The sequence below is a fragment of the Gopherus evgoodei genome, chromosome 10 (assembly GCF_007399415.2).
Source record: "Gopherus evgoodei ecotype Sinaloan lineage chromosome 10, rGopEvg1_v1.p, whole genome shotgun sequence".
In the NCBI taxonomy this organism is placed as follows: domain Eukaryota; kingdom Metazoa; phylum Chordata; order Testudines; family Testudinidae; genus Gopherus; species Gopherus evgoodei.
Window position 1 is genome coordinate 557,644 of NC_044331.1, and position 22,346 is coordinate 579,989.

At 46.6% G+C, this 22,346-nt stretch overlaps 1 protein-coding gene across 20 annotated transcripts in view; it reads right to left on the bottom strand.

Moving 5' to 3' along the window:
• The window catches only part of PPIP5K1 (diphosphoinositol pentakisphosphate kinase 1), a 232,677-nt gene that overhangs the window by 128,341 nt on the left and 81,990 nt on the right, over window positions 1-22,346 (bottom strand). For 16 of the 20 annotated variants that reach the window (XR_004002272.1, XM_030577306.1, XM_030577304.1 and 13 more), the window contains 5 exons: window positions 20,497-20,604; window positions 17,019-17,135; window positions 16,258-16,422; window positions 12,514-12,604; window positions 4,582-4,704 (listed from right to left, as the gene is read on the bottom strand). Coding sequence is in view for 18 of the 20 variants with exons in the window: in XM_030577306.1 (XP_030433166.1) it covers window positions 4,582-4,704; window positions 12,514-12,604; window positions 16,258-16,422; window positions 17,019-17,135; window positions 20,497-20,604 (604 nt within the window). In the remaining 2 variants the exon portion in view is untranslated. Of the gene's footprint in view, window positions 1-4,581; window positions 4,705-7,532; window positions 7,660-12,513; window positions 12,605-16,257; window positions 16,423-17,018; window positions 17,136-20,496; window positions 20,605-22,346 lie in introns of those variants that run through there. The other 4 variants (XM_030577295.1, XM_030577293.1, XM_030577291.1 and 1 more) reach the window with 2 other exon arrangements.

The window sequence follows — 22,346 nt, forward strand, 5'->3', positions numbered from 1 at the left end:
TCCGCGTGGGACGACACCGATGTATGTCTGGATGGTCATGGAGGAGCGGAGAAGCCTTGTGCAGATGTTCCAACGGACCTCGCTCGCCTATGTATCGGGGACCGGTGCTGGGACACACATCGGTACCGGGATCGAAACTGGGACCTGCGACCAGATTGGTGCTAAGAGGTAGACCGAGATCTCGAATCCCGGTGTCATGAATGGCTTCGGGAAGCACAGTGCCTGGAGCGGTGCCGAGAACTGGAGCGGTGCCACGGGTAAAGAGCTGGTGAACGGGAATCCAATCGGTGCCATGAGTCTGACCAGTGCTGCGTAGTAGAACGGTGCCGGGACTGCGAGCGGTGTCGAGAGCGGGAGCGCCGTCTGGACCTGGAGCATCTGCGGGACCGCGATCATGAGCAGTGCCGGTCCACTGCACCAACAGAGGGTGGTCTAATCAAGGTCGGCTTGCCTATGGATTGGATTACCCTCACCGGCGGTGCCGGAGGTAGAGGCAGTGCCGAGTCTGTCAAGGCGATCAGGTCCTTCGCTGCTGAGAATGCCTCTGGCATGGATGGCATAGTGAGCTCTACCACGGCACGTGCCGGGGAGCTAACAGGCGCCAACTCGACGGCCCCTGTGGGACCAGAATCGACGGTGCTGATTTAGTCAGTGCTGCGGCGGGTGTCAGCGGAGGGCGATCCGACCTAGGCATACTCTCTGGCTGTGGTGCGGGCAGTGCCGAAGCAGCAGGAGTCTTGGCCTTTCTCAACCTCAGGGAGAGAGAGCGTCATGGCGCCGACTTCGGTGCCGGCGACGTCTGGTGCCGAGGGTCTTTGGGTGTAGCGGTGCGGTCCGGTGCCGTGGAGGCGCTTCTGCTCACCGACTGACCAGCGCTCGCTGCCGAAGCTGGAGGGGTGAGAGCCGCCTCCATGAGGAGCTGTTTAAGCCTGATGTCCCGCATTTTTGTTCGTGGCTTGAAAGCCTTGCAAAAGGGGCACTTAGCTGTCAAGTGCGATTCCCTGAGGCACTTCAAACAGGAGTTGTGCGGATCTCCTGTCAGCATCGGCCTGTGGCAGGCTGAGCAGTTTGAAACCCGGTGAGCCGGGCATGGGCTCCAGCACCGGGTGCGGGGTAGGGGCTACTCCCCGAACCCCGCTAATTATTACTAAACTAACTATACTATCAAGGAAGAAACATATAACTCTCTCTCTATATATATCTACATCTATAAAAGAATTATAACTATATACACGATAACGAACGAGAAACTACGAGTAGCTAGGGGGAGTGGAGGTCAGCTAAGCCGCACTCCACTGTTCCAACGACGGACATGGGCGGTAAGAAGGAACTGACGGGTGACTGGCTTGGCTGGGGCACATATCCGGTGCCACAGCAGCGCCACTCCAGGGGGTGCCCAGCTGACCCACCGAGTGTTGCTAGGGTAAAAAGTCTTCCGACGAACGTGCACGCGGCGCGCGCACACCTAACTGGAATGGATATGAGCAATCACTTGAAGAAGAACTAATATGATTCAAAGCAAACGTCCACTTTGCAAGAGAGTTTGTGATAATGTGTAATTAGTGAACAGTGATGGGATGGCGTTGCATGTATTCAAGTGTTTTCAAACATATTAACTTGATTTCATCCACTATAAAGCCCTCCCGTGTAGACAAGCCGTTAATTTTATTTTTCCTGTTATGTTTCTAAGCTGTTGTCTGAACTGCCTCACTCATCTCTATTGATTGGTAACTGAAATCTAAAGAAGATAGATAACAATGCTGGTATTTAAAACACTTCACTGCAGAAACACTCAATCAAAGGGCTTGTCTCACTTTCTAAAGTGCCTCCCCCAGGAGCCAAAAGCCTCAACAGCTTCCTATGCAGCTGCTAAAATCTTCAGCTTCCTCCTCACAATTTCCACAGTGCAGCTTGTTGGCCCTGGCAGAGCAGAAAAGCATGGAGACAATGAGAAAGAAACTGAATTTAACACTAAAATAAATAATTCTGGGGCAAGTGACTTGATCAGGTTGGTTGCCTTCATACTGAATTAAATAAAAATGTACCTTCTAGACATTTATTTTGTGTGTCACTGCACAAAAACGTCAAAGAATGCAGGGACCTTGCCATAGGATTTAGACCCAGCCTGCTGCAAACTGCCCAGGGCCTTGACTATAAGCAATCAAGGGTACCTGCCATTCAGAATTTGTAGGCATGCCCCAGCTGCTCAGCATACCTGTTGCAGCATTCAACAGGCAGTGAATGAGAACAGGGTTAAGACTGAGGAGACCTGGATTCTATTCTTGACTGCTACCAGCTTGCTGCATGTCCTGCACCAAGTCAATTCTCTCTATGGGAATAATACTGCCTTTGAACTTCTAAAGTGCCTAGAAGCTACAGAAGAAGAAAAAAAAAAAAAGGACACAGGCTATTCTTTCCAGCCCCTTCACCTGTATCCCCATACTGGATGCCTTGAGCTAGCCTGCCTTATACTGGCAAATTGGCTCTGGGACCTATTGCATAACCGGCACAGCTTCTCTTTCCCAGCCACCTAGGACAGCTCAGAAGAACGGATAGGAAAAGGTTGACAGAGACAAGGTGGTTGAAGTAATATTTTTAATCAGTGAGAGAGACAAGCCTGAGTTACACAGAACTCTTCTTTAGGTGTGGGAAACGTATCCAGAGTGTCACAGCTAAATACAAGGTGAAAGATTGTTTAGTAGCTAAACACATAATCTAAGAGATCATTCAAGATGACGTGGCCTGTTAATACCTGTGCAGTCACAGGACAAACAAGGGGGATTAGCAGGCTACAGATTGTTGTAAGAAGCTGTAAATTCAGTGTCTTTCTTTTTCACTGTCTAGCAGAGAGTTACGAATTTAAGCTTCCAAGCTCATCTTTTGAAGTTGCTGTGCAGGTTTCCTTTGAGGATGAGGACAGGGGTCAGATACAGAGTGATCGCTTTGTGCAAAGGGTTTGCCCAGGGGTGATACTGGGTTTTTGTCTTTTACTTTTTTCTTTGTGAGTCTGAGCATAGTGATTGGCTGGTTACACCTACAGAGTTGCTATGGGGCAGTTAGTACACCGGATGAGCTACACCACATCATGATGGGCACATGTTAGATCCCGGGATCCCGACAGGTGTGTTATGTGGGTCACTGATCATCATACCCATACTTTCTCGCCAATACCTTGGGAACAACATAGCTAGCACACCACAGCAAACAAGGAGAAGGTTTTGCAGTTTCCCTCAGTTTGCTTTCCCGATATCTGTCACCCTTATGGTGCATTAGGAATGCCCATCCTTTATTCAGCTCATGGGGACAAGCTTCTCTATTATGTTCTATACCACAATCAGTGGCTGTGCAAATGATAATGACTGACCAAGCAGCAGATGGGCTCATAGGCAACAAAGACCTGGTATTATGCAGAAGTCTCTTGTAACAAAGATGGAAGAAGAGCAGCAAAAACTCAGCAGACTGATCAATACAACATTCTCCTTGAAGTTCCAGTGGGTTTGTGGTTTGTAAATGCCCTCCCCAGAGTGCTTTGCCAGACCAGCTCCCTCTTTATTCCATTCTGTCCCACTCACAACGGGCCATGGTCACAAGAACTGAGCTAACATGGAAAAATAAACAATCCTCCAACTTCACATCTCCCAAAACATCCTAGCTTCTACACTAAGTCCCTAGAGGCAGAAGTGCCTCATTGTGCGTCTCATGCAGTGCAATCCATAGGTGCTGGAACTAGGGTGTTGGGGGAGCTGCCATACCCCCTGGTTTGAAGTGGTTTCCATTATATACAGGTTTTATGGTTTGGTTCAATGGCTCTCAGCACCCCCACTATAAAAATTGTTCCTGCACCCCTGGTGCCACCACACTGTAAGTGCTGTATAAAATACAAAGGACTATTCTTCTTTAATGTGTCAACCTGACAGTTCCTCTTCACTGACAAAGTACAGGCCAGCACTTAAACCAACGAGCTGAATGTTTGATTTTATCAGGTCATCTTCATTAGGGATTCAATTGCAGATTTTTCAGGCAGCTTCTGCAGTGAGTGAGTGATAGTGATGAGAGTTTGCAATCTCCTCCCAGCATCAGAGTCACCACCTGCATCAGCACCTCAGGTTTACAGAAGTGTCTGGATGTGAGTGCATTCCAGAGGTTCTCCCACAGATGCCCATAATCCATATACTTCCCCCTTCCCAACATTCCCAGCCTGACCCCACCATGCATGTCATTCTGCTAACATGGCAGCCCCAGCTCCACAGAGCCATAAGGAGATAACTTGGTCTTCTTATGGGCTTAAAAGAAAAGCACAAGTGGGACCATTTGAGACAAGTAAGCTGACCCTCCAAGCATACAGGGACAGACCAATGACCCACTGAGCTCAGTAGTCCACCTCCAAAGAGCGGGTACTGTCAGTTTGCTTGGAGCAATACATAACAATTCAACTGTGACTGTGGTTAGTGCAGGTGCAGAGGGTATTCAATTCATTCACGTCTAATTCTCTGGAGAATCTAACTACAGCTTTGCCTCAGCAACATCTTTAGACAGCAAGTTCCACAAGTCAATTATCTGCTACACAAAGAACATTCATACCATCTTTGTATGTCAGGCTGGCGGTGAACTTTTTGCCATGGCTGCGTACGTAGTCCTGAAGGTTTGGGGCACTGGAGGAGCCTCCGAGCACAGTAGTGCTAAATAGTCCTGTACACTGCGACCCTGGAAAGGCGTGGGAGGGCATTAGTATTACGTCTCCACAGCATGCAGCTACAGAAGACATCAGCAGAGTTAGCAGGGGAGAAGTAATCTGCCCCATCTCCAGGAGATGAATCTCCAGAAGGGTCTGATGCCGGAGAAGCCAGCAATCCCCTCCAAAAGAGATCAGCACTGGGCACAGCATTGGGATCTTGGTATTTGGAGATGAGGAAAGTTGCCTTACTGCACGATAATCAACCGTGCAGGGTTTACTGTCACTTAGCTTTCTGCCTCCTGACCAGGAGACGCATGTTGAGTGCTAGGATATCTACCCATCCACTTCCGTTATTTAGGATACCTAATCCCCTTAATATGTAAGCACCAACAGCAAGCACTGCCCCTCTGCCTTCCCTCCAGTTCTCTTGTGCAGGGATTTTGCTAGTTCCATAGAAAGCAGTCAGCACTGCAGCACAGAGGAGGAGAAAGCAGGGAATAAATCTAGAGAAAAGGGAGTATCTATAGCCCAATCAGGATTTTTCAAGTAATGAGGAATCTGCTGATCAGGAAATAGACAGCTTTCTCATGTCTCTACTGAGTACAGAGAAAAGACTGGATACCCAGCTAGTGATGCGTCACCATACCCGGCACTGGGCTGCTGATGCCAGACCTCTACCCATCAGCATTGGGGAAAGAAATCTATCTAGAGAGACTTTTTTCAAGTTTTCAGATATACAAGCTGCTGCCCCGATCAGTCCATAGGTCTCTCCAGTCCAGGATTCTGCCTTGATGTTTCAGAAAGGCCAAGTGACCCACAATGCTCCTCACCAACTGTGAGAAGCTATACAGGGCACAGTCCTGCCTGAGTCCTGGGGCTTGCAAACCATCCATTTATGCCCCCACTGTCTCTCTGCAGACCTACTTAGGGCTTTCTCTTTTCTTTCTTGGTTAAGACTTTCCAGTTGTACAAAGGAAAAACCACCCAAACAAAACTAACCCAACCCTAATTAAACAATGGCTTTGCTTTCTGCATCCATGGTTATATGCTCAGCTAGAAATCTGTTCTTAAAAAAAAGAATCACAATATATTAAGCCAAGAGTTTTGTTGAGAGTCTGAAAATGACTGCCACATATTGTGTCATTCTGCCTATTCTGGATGCCTCTATAAAAGTATGCTTCTCCATAAATTAAGTGTCCTAAATTTTTACTATCCACAATTAATTGCTGGCTCTTTTTTCCAGGCAGTTGGCAGTGCATATCTAGATTTAACTTACATAACACAGTAGGTTTATGACCTTTTACATTATATGTAACTATAACCTATAAACCCAGAAGAAGGATGGTCTGTAGAAAAGGCAGATAACTAGGAAGTCATCATTCTATTCCCAACCCTGCCACAGGCTCATTGTGTGCAGAGTCACTCAGGTCAAAATTCTCAAAAGGAGTCTCTGATTTTGGGTGCGCAAGTTGATCCCTTAGGATTTTCAGATGCGCTGTACACCCTCAGCTCCCATTGACTTCCGTCAGAGTGATATGAGCTCAGCACACTGAAAACCAGGCACAAGAGGTCACCATCTGGACACCCAAACACTGGTCTTTGCCTCTCAGAGTCACAGTGCTCCCTGGAATGCTTTGCACACCACATGGTAATGAATGTGGTTTAAGTGGTGGCTTGATGGTTGGGCATTTGGAACACGGTTCATATCAGTTGAGGAAAGCAATTTTGTTTATCCATATTGTGATCCAAAACTATTAACTATGGATGCAACAGAGTGTAAGCCCTTGCTCTCAAGAGGGGAATCCCTCCAGGAGTGGGGAGGTGCTACACATGCTGCTCTCTCTCCTTTTTTTTTAAAACACTCCTTGAACAGTACAGGTCCAGGTACCTAAAAGGTGTTGACTTTACACTTATCTAAAGTTTTCCTCCTTTTTTAACTTGATAGCATTCTATTCTCCACGCCGCTACCCTTCCTCAAATTCAGCCCTTTTAAAACCCGTCATAGGCTTGGTTTCATGGACATCTCACGGCATGCTGATTACTCACCCTGAGAAGTATTTCTTTTGACTGAGTTTAAATTTATTGACCTTTAATTGACTAACCCTTGTTCTCAAATTATGGGGCAGTATCAAAACTCAGGACTGATCAATCAATTTTTGCTATTGTATCCATAATGTCATTTCAGACAGATTCCCTTTAATTCATATTCTCAACTCCTTTTTTATTCCCCTAGAGTAAATGCAGCAATTTTAGTCTTTGAGTCTCTCATCAAGTACCCACATTAACTACCCTACTGTTCTGTCTCTGGGCCTCCCAAGCTCAGTTCTTCTACAGCCAAGGCACCCAGCACTGGACATACTGATCCAGATAAGGATGTACAGTGATGGCCTATTTTTCTATGCTAACGTCTATTTGCTGCTGTCTTCACTGAGCTCCTCAGGGCCTTAGCATAAGAATTCTTCAGGGTATCCTTCCTCAGAGAATTGATAGAGGGATGCAGAATCTTTCCCACCCAGAGCCCTGCTTTGTACCTAAGACTGAACGCAAACTCCTCACCCCAAAAGATGATCCCTTCAGCTGGAGGTCTGAACCTTACTGGGAGCAGGCACAGTGATGAAATTTGGCACTGTCATTATCTGTTCCAGAGAGAAACAGGAGCTCAGTCTCCAGGCCTCCCAATTTGCCATTTGACACCAGTTCTAAATTCCACATTTAACTCAGAGATTCCCCTGGTGTATCTATGGAACATTATTTTGTTTTCTCATATGTCATCTGATTTTCTCCTCTCTCCTTCTCCTGGCTGATCCTCAGCTAACTGCAAAGCACTCTGGGATTTTTAGTCTGTTCATGGACTCACCTCTGTATTCCACCGAGAGACAAATTCCTTTTTCTTAGTTTTTCAAAGGAGTAGTGTTTGCTGAGTGTGAAGCAGCTAGCTCAACACAGCACCTTTCCTGTCAGAGTCTTCATGAGAAAGAGACAGCCTGCAGAAAATATCCTTCCAAAGGAACAGGAATTTCCATATGTGATCACATCAAAGATCAATTCAGACCGGGAACCATCACCTACCGCTATTCTGGACCAGAAGAGTGGCCCATCCACTTGGTATCCCCCCTCTCCCTGACGCACTAGATCACACCAATAGACCGTTTAGTCAAGTATCCTGCCTCCAGCTGTAGCCAGGACCAGATGCTTCATAGAAAGATGTATATTGTTTCCATATCTCACTGGGCAATACTATCCCATACAGGGAAACTGATTCCTAACTCTATAACTCATTCATTTCCTGAAGCAGGACTGTGGATGACTCTTGTAATTTTATCCTGAAATTGTGACACTTAGCATAAAATGACACTATTTTTCCATCAGCTTTTAAAAGGAGTTAATTCAGTTCATACGACCAGAACAATTATTTGGGAACCATCTGTTGCTGCAAAGCTGCAGAAGAGGCATCAGGCTTGGTCAGCCAGCAAGTGCTAAGAGGACAGAGGCATGCAGGGATGTGAACACCTCCCAGTGCAGCCAGGGGAGATCACATCTCCCAGAGGACAAGCTTAGAGATTGTGCTACAACATAATTATGACACCAAACAGCAGAAATAGAACACAAAGAAGCAAACAAATTGAGTAGCAAGAGCTCCATGTCTAATCACTTGGCTGAAGAGAAGGCAATACAAACCCACTGAGAGACAGAGAGAGAAAGAGAAGATCATGACTATTCTTCGATCTGGCTAGCTCAGTACAATTGGCTGGGTCAGAGAGAATGAGCTTGTGGAACTGCAATGCTTTTATATGGATCATTTCTCCATAAAGACTCTACACAACTTACCCCCTCCATCTCTCAAGCTGTGCCTGTGGCCCTCCCCTTTCCAGTGGAACGTTTTAAGGGCTCCAGCAAAGTAAACTCAACTCAAACTTACTGTGATGATAGCTCAGGAGGGGATGGTAACAGTGCTATACCCAGGGTCCTCTCCTGTCTTCTCCCTTTGGTGTTTGCAACCATTCTGGTTTTATACCAGAGTACTAGCATTCCTCCTTCTCCCTCCATGGCAATAGATTAAGAAACACCACCAGCCAGTCACTGGCAAGGCCACTTAGTGGGAAGTAGGCACAACCTGACACTGGAGCAGGACTTGCTCAAAGCCCAGCAGTAGCAACAGGTGGCAGTGGCTAACAGACCCACCCACAAGAATAGGTGCTGAAGCCCAAGCCAGAGGAGAGCCAATCTAAGACCAGCTGTCCTTCCTACTCCTCCCCACACATAGAGAACACACATCTCAGTTGTGAAGGGGATTAATCTAGGTTTCAATAAAGCCAGACAAATGCATTAGGAAGGAAGAGACCCATGAACAGGTAACAGATGCATTGTCCCTTTAAATACATCAGAGAAATAAATACCAGGGAGGGAGAGAAGTTATTTAAGTTAGGCACTAATGTTCACACAAGAACCAATGGATATAAACTGGCAGTCAAACTAGTTCAGGCTTGAAATTAGAAGATTTCTGACCATCAGAGGAGTGAAGTTCTGGAACAGCCTTCCAAGAGAAGCAGTGAGGACAAAAAAAAAAATCTAACTAGCTTCCAGAGTGGGTTTGAGAAGTTTATGGAGGGGAAAGTATGATGGGACTGCATACAATGGCATGCAGCCGATCTGTGAGCGCGAATAACAAATACCCTCAACGGCTGGCAATGGGACACTATATGGGGAGGGCTCTGAGTTACTACAGAGAATTCTTTCCTAGGTGTCTGCTGTTGGGTCTTGCCCACATGCTCAGGGTCTAACTGATGGCTATATTTGGGGTCAGGAAGCAATTTTCCCCCAGGTCAGAATGGCAGAAGCCCTTGGGAGTTTTCACCTTCCTCTGCAGCATGGGGCATGGGTCACTTGCAGGTTTAAACTAGTGTAAATGGGGGATTTTCTGTGACTTGAAGTCCAGTAACTCAGCCAGAGGTTATGGGTCTATTACAAGAGTGGGTGGGTGAGATTCTGTGGCCTGCAATGTGCAGCAGGCCAGACTAGATGATCACAATGGTTCCTTCTGACCTTACAGTCTATGAGTTTTTATGAACCCAAATCCACCTAAGAAGAAAGGTGCATCCCCAACAACCATGGCTCCACAAGTAACCCACCAGCACAGATCCCTCAGTGCAGACACAGAGACCTCTGCAGAGCAGTGACCATGGGGGCCACACATGCCCCCCTCACAGAACTGATCACTTGGTGCCATTTGTTCCTGCAACTTACTCAGTACTGCTGAGACTCTACAGCGCAGATGACTAGTGAGAAGAGCGGTTTGTACCGACAATCCAGTTAAAGATCCATAGACTCGGAGAAGTTAAGGGCCCTTTTTGCACCTCAGTGGAGCCTGCAGCAGCCTCTCCCAATACTGAGTGAGGTCCAGGGAAAGCCAAGAGCAGGTAGTCAGGGATATTAGATCTTCACAGAGTACTAAACAGAGGGCCAGCCATCAATGCCTGAATCTCTCTGATACTGCCATATCAAGCATTCAGTCTTCAGGGACAGACACTAAAACAACCTTCACCTAATGGTTCAAGAGAAGATTCCATTAACTGGGTGAGAATTAAGTTCAAATCCTAAGATGGCGTTTGTGCACAGATGTGGAGGAAAGACTCAGGGCCTTTTAGATATCTCTTGGCTGTAGGATGTCTAAAAGTCAGAAAACAGGGACTTGAACTAGTGCTGCTACTAGGACGACTTTGGCCATGCCTCAAAGGTGACCTGCGAAGATGTTTAAGAAAATTGGTTTGCCCCTACTTTGCTGCTTTCTGGTGTATAATGGCAGCCTGAAAGGTCTGAAGATTGTGACTTTTTTTTAACCTTAGGAACATCAGGAATATCAAGTCTGGTCTACCCTGCTTTTGCTTTCTTGGAGCTTAAATGTGAACTCTTCCACCTAAATTAAAGATTAAAAAATCTGCCTCTTTAACAAAGACATTCTTTCTCCTAAACATTCTAGGGTACGTTTACACTGAGATACAAACCCACAGCACCAAGTCTCATAGCCCAGTCAGCTGACTCAGGCTCGCAGGGGTGAAAACTGCAGTGTAAACATTTGGGCTCAGGCTGGAGCCCAGGCTCTAAGACCCTCCCCTCTCATGGGGTCTCAAGAGTCCAGGCTCCAGCCTGAGCCTGAACATCTACACTGCAATTTTAAAGCTTCCCAGCCTGAGGCCCGTGAGTCCAAGTCAGCTGACCTAGGCTAGCACGGGCCTGTGATCGCAGTGCAGACATAACCTTAGACTCTGGAGCTCAGTGACCTGCTAAACAAAACCCAGAATTTTAAGTGTGGTGAAAACTCCCTTTCCCTCTCAATTGCTCAGGTTTTACTTTCTTGCAATACTATACTTGCACTAGTTCTACAGTGGCCATAGAGCCTTCCAAGGAGACAAGAACTGAATTTATAATGTTAAAGAACAAAAAAAGTAGAATTTTCTTTTGACAAAACCCGGCAGGACTTCTTCATACAACATAAAAAAAGCAACAAAATGCACAGGCTCATTTACTTTCCCTTGGGACAGCCAAACTTTTAGGTACAGTAAATATTCCAGGACTGCAGAGACAGAGGCAGGTGCTAGAACTGTCGCCTTCTGTATTGTCCAGAGTGAACACCTCCAGCACCTTGCTGCACAGAGCTGTTTTATGGATAGTTTGCAATCTCCCACAAAAATGTGCTATCCTTCTAAACCATCATTATCTGCATCTGTTACGGTTTTGCTTTGCAGGCAGGCAGCAGCAGAGACTTGGTCTCTGGATAGAGAATTTGACTCTGTTTCTGCAACAGGAGTTCTGGGAGCATTAGGAGGCTCTGATCAACAAAATCCAAATTCTGGCCTGACAGAACAGCACGGTCATGGCTTTCTTAACCTTGCACCAAATGTTTGGCTCAACTAGGCAACTTGACAAAGCTCCAACACAATCTGACTTCAGTGCCTGGGCCACAGATACTCAACTGTGGGGGGAGGGATAGCTCAGTGGTTTGCGCATTGGCCTGCTAAACCCAGAGTTGTCAGTTCAATCCTTGAGGGGGCCACTTAGGGATCTGGGGCAAAATCAGTACTTGGTCCTGCTAGTGAAGGAAAGGGGCTGGACTCCATGACCTTTCAGGGTCCCTTCCAGTTCTAGGAGATAGAATATCTCCATTACTGAAAAAACCCAACAGTGGGAGTCTGTGCTAAAAATACTTGCAAATAGTGCCCAGAAGTTTTTTCAACAGCTTCAGCTGGCACTCTACCTATGAAAAGCTAACCAGATCAGCGATGGGTGCTATGAGCCGTCACCATTGAACAGACAGTGGTTGGTGAGTGATCTCCATTGCCTTGATGAGGCCAAAAAATCTTAACATGAGGAAGAAGGGATTATAGACAACAATCCATCTATGAGAAGAGCATGGCAAATGAATAAATTAACCCAGCTGTGATTCAAAAAGCATGCCCATTTCAGCTCTATACAGAATCCACATACATCCACATCTCAGATTTTGGCCAGTAACTTTCCTTCTCTCTGCTGAGGATAAAATAGTGCACCGTGAAATATGCTGCCATGGGAGCAGAAACCTGCTCTGCAATTATGCATCTGCTACAAAAGGTAACGTGTGCACTTTCAGCAGTAAGGACCTTGGCTGTGTGAGGAGCTCAGGAATGAAGGAGATAGAGAACTGCACAGGAAACGTATTGTATGCTGTAACGTGTGTTACATAAGAGGACATAATACATACACAGACATACATGGAACTTGAGCCAGACGGACATGTGGAGGGATGGACAGATGCACAGAGAGAGAGAGAGGTACAGGTGGACAGGTCGAGTACAGGCTCGTACCTAGGCCACTTTGCTTCATTTCGGTAGATTGTCTGGAGTAGGAGGAGAAGAGGCGATACCCTCCAGTTTTGGAAGAGGACTCGGACAGCACCTGTAAAAATAAGAGGAATGCTGACTGTACCATTAAGGATTCCTGGCTGCTCTACCCACCACCGTCAAAGCACTTCACAAATGTTAGTAAGAGGTGGAGAGGATGTGTCTCATTTTAACAACTGAGGGGAAGGGACAATTGGATAAGCACAAAGAGCCAATCTGTGCCTGATTCTCACTGGCAGTCACAGAGAGTTGTTTAGCATTGACCTGCCCTTTGCATCTTTAGAAATCTCCCCCTAAGGAACTTGGCACAAAGCTGAGAATAGACTCCCATGTTCCAGCTCTGATCACCAGAGGATTTCCCCTCTAGGGCACACACAACCCATGTCAGCACCACCAAGTGCAGTTGTTTCCACATAAGAACAGCCATACTGGGGCCAGACCAAGGGTCCATCCAGCCCAGTATTCTGCCTCTGACAGTGGCTGTGGTAGCAGATGGCAGAACAAAACAGGGCAATTTCAAGTGATCCATCCCCATCATCCAGTCCCAGCTTCTGGCAGCTGGAGCTTTAGGGACACTCGGAGCATGAGGTTATGTGCCTGACCATCTTGGCTTATAGCCACTGATGAACCTATCTTCCATGACCTTCTCTAATTCTTTCTTGAACCCAGTTTAAAAAAAAAAATTATAGTTTTGGCCTTCACAATATCCCCTGGCAACGAATTCCACAGATCAACTGTGTGTTGTGCGAAGAAGTAATTCATTTTGTTTACTCTGCTGCCTATTAAGAACCTGAGTTCACCAGATGAAATTGCATTATGAAAAGGGGCAAATAACTCTTCCCAATTCACTTTCTCTGCACCATTCATGATTTTATAGACCTCTATCATATTCCCCTCACCCTTAATCGTCTCTTTTCTAAACTGAACAGTCCCATTTTTTTTTAAATCTTTCCTCATATGGAAGCTGTTCCATACTCAATCATTTTTGTTGCTCTTCTCTGTATCTTTTCTATTTCTAACATATATTTTCGGAGATGGGGCAATCAGAACTGCATGCAGTATTCAAGATGTGGGCATACCATGAATTTATACAGTGCCACTATGATATTTTCTCTCTAATTCTCTCTCTCTTTCCTAATGGCGCCGAACGTTAGCAGCTTTTTTGACTGCCACTGCACACTGAACAGATGTTTCCAGATAAACTATCCACGACTCCAAGATCTCTTTCTTGAGTGGTACCAGCTAATTTAGACCCCATTGTTTTGTATGTGTAGTTGATTACATTTTCAAATGTGCATTACTTTGCATTTACCAACATTGAATTTCATCTGCCATTTTCTTGCCCAGTCATCCAGTTTAGGGAGATCCCTTTACAAACCTTCATAATCAGCTTTGGACTTAACTATCTTGAGTAATTTTCTATCACCTGCAAATATTGCCACCTCACTGCTCCTCTCCTTTTCTAGATAATGTATGACTATGTTGAGCAGCACTGATTCCACTACAGACCCTAGGGGGACCCTGCTATTTACCTCTCTCCATTGTGAAAACTGACCATTTATTCCTACCATTTGTTTCCTATCTTTTAACCAGTTACTTATCCATGAGAAGACCTTCCCTCTTATCTCGTGACTGCTTACTTTGCCTAAGAGCCTTTGGTGAGGGACCTTGTCAAGACTTTCTGAAAGTCCAAATACACTAGATCCATTGAATCACCCTAGGATCATCCCCAGACCATGGTTAATTTATTGTGTGCCAATAACCAAAAAGGCACTGGGATTTCATGGCTGACAATAATAAGGAAGGCCCAAGACAGCCAAAGATCCCTCAGCCCAGAACATCCCTTCCCCAGCCTCCAAGAAAACAGCTAGAATTAAGGCACGTGAATAGTCCCAGAAAGGAGGAGACACAGTGCTGAAAGCAGCTTGAAGGGGATTTGGATACCTGTGAGTTCCCACCACTGAGACAGCCCATCCAGACTGAGCCTGAGGACAGGGAGTAAGGCCAGCCCAGCTCAGTTCAGTTGCCCTGGCAGGACAGTGGATAGACAGTCCTATAAGTATATCAGCCCTATGGCAGATTAAGAACTTCATAATAAACCTCCACTGCACAATGTAAATCACAGAAGGCAGGCACCACCCCTTCCCATGAGCCTACAGGAGGCAGATAGGCCATATGGCATCTTCCAGTTTAATTTCATGAGATAAGTGCAGAGTACTGCACTTAGGATGGAAGAATCCCATGCACTGCTACAGAATAGGGATCGAATGGCTAGGCAGCAGTTCTGCAGAAAAGGACCTAGAGGTTACAGTGGACAAGAAGCATCATTTTGGGCTGTATAAGTAGGGGCATTGCCAGCACAGCGAGGGAACGTGATCATTCCCCTCTATTCAACAGTGGCAAGGCCTCATCTGGAGTACTGTGTCCAGTTTTGGGCCCCACAGTACAAGAAGGATGTGGAAAAATTGGAAAAAAAGAGTCCAGCGAAAGGCAACAAAAATAATTAGGGGGCTGGAGCACATGACCTATGAGGAGAGGCTGAGGGAACTGGGATTATTTAGTCTGCAGAAGAGAAGAATGAGGAGGGATTTGATAGTTGCTTTCAACTACCTGAAAGGGGGTTCCAAAGAGGATGGATCTAGACTGTTCTCAGTGGTAGCAGATGACAGAACAAGGAGTAATGGTCTCAAGTTGCAGTGGGGGAGGTTTAGGCTGGATATTAGGAAAAAAAATTTCACTAGGAGGGTGGTGAAGCACTGGAATGGGTTACCTAGGGAGGTAGTGAAATCTCCTTCCTTAGAGGTTTTTAAGGCCTGGCATGAGAAAGCCCTGGCTGGGATGATTTAGTTGGGGATTGGTCCTGCTTTGAACAGCGAGTTGGACTAGATACCTCCTGAGGTCCCTTCCAACCCTGATATTCTATGATACTCCCTCCTTCACCCCAAGCCCCCTCCTGCACTCCAACCCCTAGCCCTGAGCCCCCTCCCGGAGTTAGCACCTCAAACCCTTCCCTGCCTACCCCGGCTCCACACTGCTCCCAGAAGGGGCCAAGGGGTCCCTAGGAGGTGCGGGGAGCACATGGCTCCGTGCGCTGCCTCTCTCTGCAAGCACCGCCCTCGCAGCTCTCCCGGCCAATGGGAGGCGCAGGGGCAGTGCCTGAAGGCAGGAGCAGCGCACGGAGGGAGACCCAAGGCTGCGGGGCTGTGCTGGCTGCTTCTGGGAGCAGCGTGTGGTCAGGGTAGGCAGGGAGTCTGCCTTAGTGGCAGCAACACTGCACCACCAGAGATCGTAATCAACTGGGAGATCCTCTAGGATCGACCACTCGATCGTGATCAACCAGTTGGTGACCACAGCCCTAACTCCTTTCATGGCAGTAACTCAGACCCTGGTACACTGTTCAAAGTGGAGTCCCAGAAAATGCAGCTTTTCTGCAATGATAAAATGGAGATGCCCGGTCTGGGCAAGAGGACTAGATCAGAGCAATTGAAACTATGGAGGGAGGGATAGCTCAGTGGTTTGAGCATTGGCCTGCTAAACCCAGGGTTGTGAGCCCAATCCTTGAGGGGTCCACTTAGGGATCTGGGGCAAAAATCAGTACTTGGTCCTGCTAGTGTAGGCAGGGGGTTGGACTCAATGACCTTTCAAGGTCCCTTCCCATTCTAGGAGATAGGTATATCTCCTATTATTATTTTATACCTCCCCCATTACCTCCATGGACCCAGTTTTCCGGTTGCGGATCAAGGGCGATCTCCGCTGAATGCAGATTGGCTCAGAGGGTTGGGGTGACCTTTCTTGTGCTTGGTCTGTCTCATCAATGCTCTTCACTTTGGAGAGATCCTCCATGCTGCCCTGGTTTGGCTTCTTATCATCATTCTGCATGAAGGAAATACTGGTAGCATCACTAACACAACTAGCAGTGCAGGCCCATGTGGGATTTATTGAGAGGAAAAACAGGCCCAGCAGAATTCCAGTCAGACACCTGTAAACATACTTCGTTTTGTACATCTTCCCACACCCAGCCCTGAAACCTGAGACAGACACACAGTACCCAGCCAGCCAGGAAACAATCCCTCAAATGACCCTCAGCTGCCAAATAAGCTACTGCAAGAGCAGGCCTGAGACATGGCCTGCTGGCCGATGGAAGCACTGCAGCATGCAGTGGAGCTGCTAGGTATGTGCGTATCAGAGTGTGACTAAGGATTCTGGGTCAGACTGCACCTGGCCCTGCTGTGAGCACATCAGAGCCTGCTCCGCCAGTATCACAAGGGCTCTTCCGAGCACATTTGGGTCCCAGCCCCTTTTCTAAGAATGGGGGAGAGGTGGGCCTGTGGCTTCACCTCTTTCATTAGCACGCTGCTTTTCCCTCAGGGGCAGTGCAGTTGGTGTGCTCCACACCATCTCCCACAAGGCCCTGTGCCTCAGTGACACAGGCAGGCCCTTCAAACAGGGCACAGTGACTGCAGACTCACTTCTGCTGATGCAGGCCGAAAGCCAAACCCTGTAGGGGCACTTCCATCTTCCTCACATCCCTTCACACCTGGGCTGAAATGCAGCTCCACGTGAAAACGCTCCTCTGAAGATGGGTCCTGAGAACACAAAAATCAGCCCCACCGTCAGCTGTGATACTGGCCCTCAGCCCTTTCTCCTCCATGCCAAAACAGCACACACCCCACGCACACCGCTTATGCGGAAATGCAGAAGCAATGAGACAAGCACAGACATGCTAACCTGGGCTTTATGTCTCACCCAGTAGCACAGAGCTCAGTATTATGTTTACCACAGTATCTTCCGGAGAACCCAATCAAGACTGGCCTATGCAAACATACCCAGAGACACTGCACCTGCCCTCCCTTCAAAGCTGATCACACACTGGGGAGGGTGTGTTTTACACCTTCCTTGACTTTGGCTTTATAGATTATGATTTCCAGGACAACACAGGCCAGGGAATCTCACCCAGGATGCCTCCTGGCTGGGCTACAGCAGATCTTTGAGAAAGACACACCCAGTCGTGATTTCACACACAGACACACACACAGACTCTGAAGGAGAATCCACCATATCCCTGGGCAAATTGTTCCCAGGGTTAGTTACTCTGACTGTTAAAACTTCCCACCTTATACTCTAGTTTAGATTCGTCTACTTTCAGCTCTTTTTTTCAAATCATGAACAGAGATATTTATTGAATACTTCTGTCTTTTCTGCATCATTATTGGCAATTTTATCATCTCTATCTAGTGCAGACTTTCAACATTGCTAGGATTTTTTTCCTGGATATTTAAAAAAAGTCTGTTATTGTCCTCTTAATCCTACTATAGATTTTTGGCATTGATTCCTTTGGCATCCTGTATCAATTGTCTGCATTTCATGACTAAAAACATAAGAACTTCAGAATGGCCATATTGGGTCAGACTAAACATCTATCTAGCTCAGTATCCTGTCTTCTGACCGTGGCCAATACCAGGTGCCCCAGAGGGAATGAACAGAACAGGTAATCATCAAGTGATCCATCCCGTCACCCATTCCCAGCTTCTGGCAAATAGAGGCTAGGGACATCATCCCTGCCCATCCTGGCTAATAGCCATTGATGGACCCATCCTCCATGAACGTAACTAGTTCTTTTTTTTAAACACTGTTATAGTCTTTGCCTTCACAAGATCCTTTGGCAAAGAGTTTCACAGGTTGACTATAGATTGTGTGAAACAAATGCTTCTTTTTGTTTTAAATCTGCTGCCTATTAATTTAATTTGGTGACCCTTAGTTCCTGTGTTAGGAGAAGGAGTAAATAACACTTCTATTTGCTTTCTCCATATCATTCATGATTTTATATACCTCTATAATACCCACCCTTAACTTTCTCTTTTCCAAGCTGAATAGTCCCAGTCTTATTAATCTCTCCTCATATGGAAGCTATTCCATACCCCCAATCATTTTTGTTGTCTTTTTCCAATTCCAATATTCTTTTTTGAGAAGGGGCAATGTATCTATTGGGTGGTTATCCTCTCCTGCCCTGTGGGGCTTGAAACAGCCCAGGAGAGGGCTGTGGCTGGGGCAAGAAGCCTGGGCTGATTGGGGAAAGTAGGCTCAGCTGTGGCCACGCCCCAATCGGGCCTCAGCAGGCTCTATATAAGAGGGTGGGAGCCAGGAGCTCAACAGTCTCTCTCTGTGTTCAGGGAGAGAAGGGCCTGGCTGCAGGAAGGTTAACTAGGTATCTGGAGTGGAGCAGGGCTGGGGAAAGGCTAAGGGAGCTGGGGAATTCTAGCCTAGGAAAGCCCCAGGCTGCAGACCTGATAAGGCCTATTAGGAGAAGCCCACAGGCAGTCAGAGGCAGCAGGTCCATACCCCTTTGCCTGTGATGAGTGGCTTATACTGCAGTCTGCCCCAGTGAATGGGAGCTAGATGGAGACTGGACAGTAGCCAAGACTGAAGTGAAGTGGGGATAGTGGGTAGGGGATCCCCTGGGAGGGGCAGACCCAGATTTGTGGGGGTACTGCCAGGGGGCAGCACCCAATTAAAGGGGCACTGGGGTCCTGGGAGGGACATGGGGGCCAGTTGTGGTGGTGAGACACCGGCCTGAAGAGGGCCTCTAGAGGCTGGATGCTAATTCCTGAAGACAACCAGCAGGAAGTCCTGCAGGGGTGAGTCCTGTGTCACTACAAGTGGCTACATCTTTATACAATATTCAAGATGTGGGTGTGCCATGGATTTATATAGTGGCAACATGGTCCCTTTCTTAATGACTGCTAATTTAATAGATTTTTAAGGCCAGAAGGGACCATTATGATCACCTGTCTGACCTTCTGCATAATGCAAGCCATAGAATTTCATCCAGTGATTCCTGCCTCAAACCACCATTTAAGTCATTGTTACCAACCTCCTCATTTTTCCATTTGTGTGTGCAATTCTATAGTGCTCTCTTCTCTTCCCTTTTTAATCAGGAAGGTTTTTCTTTGACTGGGAAATTTTGATATTTTTTTTTGGGGGGGGGGTTTATCTACTAAAAATTTTTAAACAACTTCCAATTATCATTCAAAGTGCCAAGTAAATATTATTGGTTAGGACAATATTTTGTTTACAGATAACAAATGTAATTAGGTTATGTTCACTTACACCTAGGCAACCACTACTGTTTAGCTCAGTAATTAATTTATCTCAACAAGTTAACACAATATTAGCCACAAATGCCATAGTTGGGCTATCCTCCTCTAGGAGGCTCAGCCCCTAGATTCCAATAACTAGAGGGCCACAGTCACTCCCACTAAATCAAGGGTGGGTTAATGAGTGGTAGCTGCCACAATGAGTCAGAAGGGCTCAGTTAACCTTTCCCTACAGAGTTCCAACATCTATAACACAGCGGGTCAATAGAAGAGCACAGCCAACCTATTACAACAGAACTGACTTCAAGTGCTCTGCCCCATCCGCTTACAGACAATGTCTCTTCTAACAATACTCTGGGAGAAGAGGGGAGTATTCTCTCTCTCTCACCAGTCCTCAAAGACTACCACTAATAAAAGGCTGTTATGTCTGGCCTCCAGCACCTCTGGGATGATCCCAGCCAAAGGGAGCTGATAGCAGAGGTGTCTGATCATAGATTCAACTAGTCATAGATTAACCCTGTGACTGGAAAGGGCTGCTCAGCAGCAGGCTATTTTTAAATACCAATTTGAAATTCCCTTAACTAAGTGAAGGATTCTGGTCTATAGATTCTTGGCCAAATAGGAACTCTTGGCTCTAGAAACTTGTGTTTTGGGAGGCTCTTCAGCCTGGGAGACTTCCCATCTCACATTTCAGAAAGAAAATGTGCAATCAGTTTTGGGCCCTCACTGCCTGGTAAGACAGGAGGCCCGCCAGTGCCTTGCCACCTGGGCAAAGACAGGGAGTACTGGATCCTGGGGGCCACTGTCTCACATCACAGGAGGAAAGATTTTACTTTAGTTCTAGATCCCTCACCTTGTTGTTGTCTTCATAGAGCATGATAACAATCTGGGTCATGTAGTTCAGTTCTGAGATAGCACTCAAATAGTCCATGGCTCTCTTCCACTGCTGGTCCTTGGACTCCTGATACACACACACAAACAGTTGCATGGGATAAGCAATGGCAGACAACTTGCAGCACTAACTGAAATGGGTCGGAGAGGGTTCCTCTCCACAGTGTAACATCCCTGTCAGCACAGAAACACTTTGCTCAGCTAATCAGCAGACAGAACCGAACACTGAGGAGTTTACAGAAAGAAATGATGGCAGGAAGGGATACTCCGACTACAGCTACAGCCCATGTTCAGATTTTAGCACATCCAGCAGCAACCTCCCCTCTAATGTCATGCTGAGATTTGGAACACAATCCATAAGTTTCCCTAACATGCTGGTTCTCAAATAGTGGTGTGCAGAATGAAATATGTGGAAGAAGCAGTGAGAAAATGGAGGGAGGAGAATTGGAAAGGAAGGAGGGTTGCTCTTACAAAAGGGTCTGATAAATAGAAAAAACCAGAGAACACTTTGGACATCCCATTTATGAAATGGGAAGGGCAGCACATCCTGCAGCATGGTGTCCCTTGACCTCTCACCAAGGCACAACCATGCCCCCAAGGTAGCATGCCATGCAGCACAGTATCCCCTGACACTACAGGGGATGGGGAGTGTAAGCAAAACACCCTGGACATTGACCAGAAAGTTAGACGAAGTCACATATGGCTACTTTCCTCAAACAGAGCTGCCCCAGGCACAGGAACTTGACCCTGCTAAACAAGCCCTAACTCCTACAAAACTTCTGAGAATAGCACGATAGGAGAAACGCGAACAAAGAACATGATTAGCTGTTTGTGAGGCAGCACATTTCTTAGCCCTTCTAATACCCGCAGGAAGTGTGTGTGCAGAGCCAACCCCATCAACCACTGAGGCTCGGGGAAAGATTTCTCCAATTCAAGCTCTGTGGCAATGGGAAATTCTAGGCTCTACTCTTATCAAAGGCAACACAGGGCTCAGTCTTCAAATGCCAGGTCCTTCCATTTCCTTCTTGCTGAAGAGAGCCACTCATACACAGAATCCTCACAGGACTGGAAGAGACCTGGAGTGGTCATCTAATCCAGTCCCCTGCACTCAAGGCAGGACTAAGTATCATCTAGACCATCCCCGACAAGTGTTTGTCTAACCTGTTATTAAAAATCTCCAATGATGGAGATTCCACAACCTTCCTGGGAAACTGATTCCAGTGCTTAAATCTTCTGATAGTTTGGAAGTTTTTCCTAATGTCCAACCTAACCCTCCCTTGCTGCAATTTCAGCCCATTGCTTCATGTCCTATTCTCAGGGGTTAAGGAGAACAATTTTTCTCCCTCCTCCTCGTAACAGGCTTTTATGTACTTGAAAACTCATGCTTCCCCTTAGCCTTCTCTTCTCCAGACTAAACAACCCCAATTTTTTCAATCTTCCCTCATAGCTCTTGTTTTCTAGACCTTCCATCATTTTTGTTGCTCTTCTCTGGACTTTCTCCAATTTGTCCACATCTTCTCTGAAATGTAGCACCCAGAACTGGACACGATACTCCTGTTGAAGCCTAATTAGCGTGGATTAGAGGGGAAGAATTGCTTCTCGTGTCTTGCTTACAACACTCCCAATAATACATCCCGGAATGTGTTTGTTTTTGTTTTTTTGCAACAGCGTTACACTGACTCTCATTTAGTTGTAATCCACTGACTCCCAGATCCCTTTCTGCAGGATTGCTTCCCAGGTAGACATTTCCCATTGTACATGTGTGCAACTGATTGTTCCTTCCTAAGTGGAGCACTTTGCATTTGTCTTTAT